Here is an 8,316-nt window from a genome sequence, read left to right as displayed (position 1 = left end):
ATGGTATGTGTTGTTCGACCAAATTGGTGTGGTCTCCTTCGCTAATTGTAGTGATCAATTGGAACAAGAAAATCAAGCACAACAACACTGATTGTTTCCCCCGCAAAAACAAAGAACAAAAAAACATACTGATTGGTTCGACCAAAATAGGGAATTGGTAATCTTGTCGGAAGCTATCGGTGCAATGGTGCAAACTAGTGGACCGTGTGGATGATTTGTCTAGGACATTAGTTGTTTCTTTTTGGGTAATACGCTTGACAGGGTATCTTTGCATTGATAGAGAGAAAGAAATTACAGGGCCACGTCACGTTCACGTAAACAAAATGACGTGTCCGTGGCGATCGTGCGAGTGGAAAGCAAGGAGGAGGGTGCTCAGCCTCTCATACAAGTTCAGGCAATAGGGATGAAATCGCTAAGTCATTTTGGCTCCGTCATTGGCCCAGGAACGTGCCTCGTCCTTGATAGTGGTGACGGCCGTCGAGGTGGAGTGATCTTGTCGAAGATGACCACATTGCGGTGACGCCAGAGAGCCCACGCCATGAGGCCGACCATGGTAGTGAGGCCACGGCGGTCACCCGCCGTCAGAGTGGGGAAGCATGACAGACAACCAACCGAAGAAGACAGACGAGCCATCCGATGACGGGATCGCGGGGCGGCACCAGGAGAGCACCTTGTGCCAGGTGATGCGCGCGAAGACGCAGCCTACAAGAATGTGGTGAAGGGTCTTGGGCTCCTGCAGGCAGAGGACACAAGCCGGCTCATGCGGTAGGCCGTGCCGGGCGAGCCTATCGGCGGACCAGCAACGGTTCAAGGAGGCCAGGTACAAGAAGAATTTCACCGACAGGGTGGCATCAGATTTTTCACACGAGACACCAACGCTTGGATGTCGTGGATCCCACGAACAGGGCACAGTAACAAGATGAAGCCGAGTAGATGCCATTATCTGTCCATCGTCACCGGATGGTGTCCGGCTAAGAGGTGAGCGTGGTGAGCTGTAATCGCCGCCAAACGTCGACGTACTCGATGACGGCGGCCGACCGGAGCGATCCCAGTATGTCCATGATCCAGGTACGGTTTTGGAGAGCCGCGGCCACCGTGCGGGTGCGCCGCCTCCTGATGGGAACAATGGTCGAGATGGGAGCTGCCCTCCAGCCAGGGCAAGAGTCAGCGCGAGCGTCCTTCCGTCCATGCCAGAGAAAGTCCCTGATGATTCTATTGGCCTTCTTGAGAATCGGCGGAGAAAGTGCCATGGCGAGGAGGATATGCCATTCAACTAGCTGTACATAAAAAAAAAACCTGACTCCAAACAGTGTTTTTTCAAAGTTTCTCTGAGATCAAAAACTTGTTCTTTCTTGCCGAGAGCTCCTCGGATGTCATTTTACCACGAATTTGTGCACACGCCTAGCGCATTGGAGCATCTTCGATGCCAAAAATTTCAGATTGTTTTGAATGCTTTTGCTATTTTATTTGAATTTACTAATCACACCCAGGTAGTAAGTTTTGTGTTCCATCCAATGCTGCATTGAATGTGCGAAAACATCAACTCCAGTAAATAGTTTCTATCAAATTTTACTTTGCCAATCTAGATTAAGATTACTAAAGCAAACAACAAATAGTTAATTAATATAGACATTTTTCAGATTGAGAGAACCTAAATTAAAATTTTTGTCATTACATCTTTGCACCCTGACATTTTTGCCAGGTTAATCATCTACGTACTATGTTTGTTTCACTACTTCATGGGCTACAAAATTGTACGCCTCGATGATGAATACAAAGACGTATGCACGCCTTAGGCTTTAGGGAAAAGAACAATTGTGAAAAGGAGAACTGCAACTAAAAAAAACATAATCAACTACCCTTGCTGAATAAGACTTTTAGCAAGAACTATCACTTGAGGTTATAAGTTTCAGCATCATTGTAGTAACTCTCCTTATGCAGTAAAGGATATGATCCGTAAACTGCTGGCATTGATCATAGGAAGCTTTTGTAAAGTGAGCCATCAGGCACATTTACAATCTAGATCGACAAGACGGTACTTCTCAGTATCAAATGCTAAATTTTCCGGAGCATGTTTACATAACTTTTAGCAAGAACTATCACTTGAGGTTATAAGTTTCAGCATAATTGTACTAACTCTCCTTATGCAGTAAAGGATATGATCCGTAAACTGCTGGCATTGATCATAGGAAGCTTTTGTAAAGTGAGCCATCAGGCACATTTACAATCTAGTTCGACAAGACGGTACTTCTCAGTATCAAATGCTAAATTTTCCGGAGCATGTTTACATAACTTTTAGCAAGAACTATCACTTGAGGTTATAAGTTTCAGCATAATTGTACTAACTCTCCTTATGCAGTAAAGGATATGATCCGTAAACTGCTGGCATTGATCATAGGAAGCTTTTGTAAAGTGAGCCATCAGGCACATTTACAATCTAGATCGACAAGACGGTACTTCTCAGTATCAAATGCTAAATTTTCCGGAGCATGTTTACATATGTGTAACTTGAGAGCCTAACAAACAATCTTCTGAACCTGCAAAAAGAAAAAATGCATTGATTTTCTTGAATTAACATAATGCACGTCCTACAGAAACTAACATTGGGAATTTTGAATTGGTCGCTGTAGCGTCTTTAAATGCTGGATGCAACATCATATTAAAAGGAAGATTATAAGTATTGCCAGATGCATGAATTATATGCTAAAGTTGGCAACAACCAGTTAACGGTCAAACTGTGTCACCTCATGAAAATCTATTGAGCTCTCAACAACAGATTCTAGTGAAATAATTTAGCATCATTTCTAGAAGGAAAAATGTCTACCCTTCTGATTCGATAACTTCGGCAAAAGTGCACTTTTCAACCTTAAACTCTAGAACAGTTAATTGCACCTGCGAACTATTGATAACTGTTTTGGTTGAGGTGGATGTGGTATGCCTACCACGTCCCTGCCGAACAAACAAACACTACAATAACAAACAGTCTAAAAGAAACCTCAACATCCAGATAAAAAGTTACACACAAATGGTAAATGTAGAAGAAAATTTTGCAGAAACATATGGATAAACAGAATGTGGTGACATGGCAACGGCATGGCAGTGATGTGGGGACACATAGCATTCACGGTGCGCTAAACCACAAGTGAAACCACCTGAGTGTGACAAATGGATGATTTCAATAGTTCAAGGTTTGAAATCAAATGGTTTTAGAGTCAAGGTTGAAAATAAACTTTTGGCAAAGTTCAGACTATGAGATTGACCTCTGCCATTCTGTTATAGTGCAAGTTTTTACAACAGAAAATGAGATGATGTGTCAAATTTAAAAGAAAACTGATTATACTTACCAAACCCACTGACTTCTGTGTGCAGCCATTGCCTCAAAGGTTCTGGATGGGTTACAGTTAACTAGACAATACATCAGTTGCTTTGAACTTGAGGAGATCAAAGATGACAACCAAATGTCAACTGCACCACTGTATTTGCGGAACATATTCAGGCTTACCTACATTTCCCAAGAAACCAACACCAATCATGTTAGCTCACGCTAATTTTATCAAAGAACGAGAGGTTGTGAACATACATCCATACAAACGACAGAAAAAACACACACATCAAAATGACTGGCATTGTCCAAAAACCATTCATAAGAGTACAAGTATTATTTATTCCTTATGTCATATGTTATTCGATTGGAAGTTATCTAGCTTGATACAATAACATAGTGAAATTAACCGAGAAAAGTACACTCAGCCAATATATCATTTTTCAAAGAACATATTAAATAGTATTATTGGTTTCTACCTTTCTGATCCTACGAAATTGACAAGATAAATGCTTTTAATCACACCATATGGAAAACAAACAAAGTATTTTGTGTACTCTTTCAGGCCTTAAAAATAAAAAGGTGACTATAAGGATCTAATAAGAAAACATGGAGAATGTAATCCAAGGCTCCTGTAAAGAAGCTTACAAGTTCCCATGCTTCAATATTTCCTCGCTGATTCTCATGAAGAAGCTTGCTGTTCATACAAAAATAAAAACAGTTTAGATTCTTGAACAGCAGATCCAAAATGTACACCATAAATATGATAAACACTATATATGTAATCTAAACAATCATAAGTAAAGACAAATGTGAGAAACTAATGAACTGTAGCAACAAATGAGAAGTTAACTAACCATATGCCATGATGAACATCACGATGATTCGGATGGCCTGATACTCCATAGATATCAAACGTCACAATCTAAAACAACATGACATATTGCAGCAGTAAGTAAAATTGAAGAAGGGAAAAAATTCAAATCAGTTTGAGAGGTCCAAAGAAATGCAGATAAGGGCATTTTGACCGCACAATTGTATGATGTAAACTACTTAGTAACTGTATGCCGTGGAATTGCATAGAGATTTAGAACTGGGGATAGCTAATATAGTGTCAGATAATTGGTTTTTATCTGGAACAAGTATAACTAGTGAAAGGTTGTGAAGAATATTCCTTTAAACATTCAGTGATTCGGGGAAGTAAAGTACAGAAGTAGTGATGTGGTGGTAGTCTGCTAGATACTTCTCGAACATTTTGTATTTTACATCTAGTTCAGATCAACACATTTCATATCTGTTCCCTCAGGTCGATGGTTTCAAATATGTTTAGAACTGGCAAAATCAGTGTAAAACGTAACACTACAACTTCGTACTACAGCTGGTAAAAGAAGTACATTATGGTCAGGTGTTCATGTGAGGACTGAGATGAAGTCATTACTGTGTCGATATCCCACAGTTGGATCTGCTCCATGGTAAGTTCGGCTAATAGTCCATGATCCCATTTCTCATGAAACCCATCCTACAACATACATTGGGTATGCTCAACTGTCAATGTGTGTTTGGAATAGTATCTGGAGTATGAAAAATGAGTGCAAACTAAATAACCTGCAACTTTTGATGGTCCAAGACTGCAACTTGCTCAGCTGGAATCTGCAATTATGGGAGCCATGTCAGGAGCTGAGCAAAAGCTTTCCCCAGAGGGCGCTATGGACAAGTGGAAAACCCGTGTACCTTAAGAGCCGCACATGCATTGTACAGTTCTTCTTGACGAGTATCTCCAAGACCATCAGCATTGCCTGTAAAAGTGGTAGTAATCACTCAGAAAGATTAGCTAGGCACAACTCTAATATGCAGACAAGTACTTCTGTATTTGTACTATACGCCAAAGAAACAGATTTCTAAACGTGCAGCTATTTATCTATCATTTTAGTAAGCCAGGCAGAAGATTATATGCTTCATAAAAGATAGCATATTCTAGTCATCCATTAGTCAACAGAACCTATCAAGTAGTATAGAAAACAAAATTACATTCCCAAAGCCCTCCTTCATATTTTGGCGATTTGTTTAGAATATTTACCAATAATAATCAGTGGATCATCACCACACATATAGACCGTTGTCCATGGATAACAGATGTTATTTTGAATTTGGACTGTGGAAGATGTTATGCGGGCAATGCTGAAATATTCCTTTTCTAAGTGTTGCCACATAGATAGAATGGGCCATGGTTACCTATATATGCTTCTGATGGAAAAGTGGATGGTGTGTCAGAACATCCGGCAACAATCCAGTAAAGTTCAAGTATATTTTCATATAAAATAGTCAGGTATGCATATGATGTATTTTGGCCAAACAAATGGATGGGCAGATGACTGCTCCTGGACATACGTAAAGATACAGAAAAAAATAGACATACTTAACACCAGGGTAGCAATCTTACCCAGAGACATGCACAAAACATGAATGATGTGACCTTTTGACTTGAGGAAAAGAATAGTTGGAGTGAAAAACCTGCATTAGATACACATCGCCATCAAGAATATATCAACCAAAGCACCAAACTAGAACTAAGGGAAAACACATAATATCCAGTTATCCACACTGAAGCTCAGGCAGCACATGGATTGGACGGACCGCAGTTTTTTTGAGTCAGAGTTAAACCATTGATTATTATCATTTCCACAAGCTACTGGATTCCAGTCAATTAATACCCACTGCCATACATGATCTACGCAGCTGCCACAAGAGTTTGACGCGACATGAATTTTATCGAGCACCTGGTATGCAGAGCATACAGGAAGGGGAGCAGTGGAGGTGTAACCTACATGGACTCGTCATCGGGGTGGGCGAGCACCAGGAGCACGTTCCTGCTCCTCCTGTCGCCAAGAGGGGGCAGGAAGCGAGGGTTTGGAGGCAGGGAGTAGGGCGTCGGGGAGGAGAGGATCCGCCCGAGGGAAACCGCCCACAGGAGGACGGCTCCAGCCACCGAGAGCATCCAGATCCACGCCATGGATCCCCACTGAGTTCGGCCGCCGGATTTACGTTGCTGCAGCAGCTCTGACGACCTCTTGGTGCAGAAAACGTACCAGGTATGGACAGCGGTGGAACAAGGCTAACTGATAAAATGCTCCATATTTTCTCTGCTGCAGCCAAAATGCCCCATCTTTTCTGCAATTGATCAAATGCACTGACTTAGCTTTGCCAATTGATAAAATGCCACAGATTACAGTTGATCATATTTCTTTGCTAGATGACAGAAACGACAGGGACCAAGAGACCAAAATAACAAAAGAATTTCAGCACATGTCCCTATTTTCAGATGTGAAAAAATTCAACTTTTGGCCAAAACTTTGAACTACCCAGGAAAGACTGAAAAAAAAAAACAAAAAAATTTATTCCTCTATAAAAAGCACCACTTAGATGGGATACTATAGATTTGACCGCACAAAAATGTTAATCTGTTTTCATGAAATAACTGAATCCACTGCTCAGATTGTTACATGGGTGCAACAGCATGATCTGCCATTTAAATATATGAGTCCTTCTTCTTCCTGTATTCCCTTTCTTCTTCAAGGATTGGAAACAGGATTATAGCCTGCTGGCTGATTCTACTTGTTGGCCATCCCGTTTACAGTTCGGTTATTGAACTGGTACTCGAGAGAAAAGTATTGCATATAGAGAATGTTGTACGTAACTAATGAAAAGTTAATGTGGCACTTAATTGATGAGAATTCTGCCAGTTCTTCAGTTAAAATGCTATCTGAACTAAAACCACGACACTTATTCTGGATCGGAGAGAGTATATATTTCTTCAGTTATATTCTTATGGTATTTTTCCTTACTATCCATTTGTCAGTTTACTGCAACAAGATGAAGCCAATTGCTATAAGTTCAGCAGCTTCATGATCTATCGTAGTTCACAAAAAAAATTGTTCAGACTACTTGGAGTTATAACAAATGCAGGAAATTGTTGCTGTGCTGCCTCCAAATTCGGGGCAGTAGTCTGTCATCTTTCTAGATGTTAACAAGGCAGGCAACTTTGTCTTGGTGTTGCAGAGACGGTCAAGCTCTGCAGTACGGTTGGTTCTGGGAACCTCCTTTGAGGCTTTGACACCCATGAACATTTGTCGATTCCAAAATCCCTCTATCCCAGATCCATTTGGCATCGCCCATCTCCTGTGACAGGTAAATCCCTCATCCCAGATCCATTCCCCGTGCGAGTTCGTACAGTACTACCAAAATAATCGCAGAACAAATGAAGACCAGAGACACGGGCATCACATCTGAGAGGGAGAAGCTCACCTGAGAGGATCCTCCCTCCCTCGATTCGGGCCGCTGCTGCTGCCTGTCTCCTTCGCGGACGGGATGAGCTGGGGTCGAGCGGACGGCGGCGCGGCGAGGAGAAGAATGGGCGCGACGGGGCCCCGCGGAAGAGAGGGACTGAAGGGGCCGGCTCGCTCGGTGGAGGAACTGCAAGGGGGCGGAGGACGGCCGGCCGGCGGCGGAGCAGTCGAGCGGGCGTGCGGTGGGTCGTCCTTTTTTTTCCCGCTGGCGGTGCGTCGTTCTGGACGAACAGAAAGAGAGGATCCCGTGCGTCCGTTCTTTTGGCAATTTCGTCCTTTCCCATCTTTAGTTGATGTACTAGTACTATTTTCAACTAAACTGTAATGGTTATTCTGAACCATAGGGATTTTTTTTTTTTGCGAAACTGAACCATAGGGATTGGAACATGAATTTCGCGGAGCACTTGGCACACAAAGCATACACAAGGGACATGAGCGAGGCATAATATACATGGACTCTCGTCAAAGTGAGAGACACGGAGAGGGGACGGAAGCGATGGCTCAGAGGCTTGTGCGTCGATACGAAGTTTCGTGATGCCGTCGTGGTGAGACTTTTTTGAATACATACTCCCTCCGTAAACTAATATAAGGACGGATTCCATCCTTATATTAGTTTACGGAGGGAGCACATAAAAATCAGCACAAAATAGA

At 42.1% G+C, this 8,316-nt stretch overlaps 1 protein-coding gene across 1 annotated transcript; it reads right to left on the bottom strand.

Annotated features, from left to right (window-relative positions):
* Positions 1-2,248: 2,248 nt before the first annotated feature.
* LOC123047419 (probable N-acetylglucosaminyl-phosphatidylinositol de-N-acetylase) lies at positions 2,249-7,938 on the bottom strand. The gene is made up of 10 exons (XM_044470968.1): positions 7,625-7,938; positions 6,148-6,490; positions 5,763-5,833; positions 5,054-5,118; positions 4,928-4,972; positions 4,761-4,841; positions 4,180-4,247; positions 3,971-4,019; positions 3,345-3,502; positions 2,249-2,537 (listed from the first exon to the last, which is right to left on the bottom strand). Exons 2-10 carry the CDS (start codon positions 6,330-6,332, stop codon positions 2,474-2,476), a joined length of 786 nt encoding a protein of 261 aa, XP_044326903.1. The 5' UTR covers positions 6,333-6,490; positions 7,625-7,938; the 3' UTR covers positions 2,249-2,473.
* Positions 7,939-8,316: the final 378 nt, after the last annotated feature.

The sequence above is a fragment of the Triticum aestivum genome, chromosome 2B (genome assembly GCF_018294505.1).
Source record: "Triticum aestivum cultivar Chinese Spring chromosome 2B, IWGSC CS RefSeq v2.1, whole genome shotgun sequence".
In the NCBI taxonomy this organism is placed as follows: domain Eukaryota; kingdom Viridiplantae; phylum Streptophyta; class Magnoliopsida; order Poales; family Poaceae; genus Triticum; species Triticum aestivum.
Note: the sequence above shows the minus strand (reverse complement) of the source record. Positions and strands in the feature narration are given on the sequence as shown.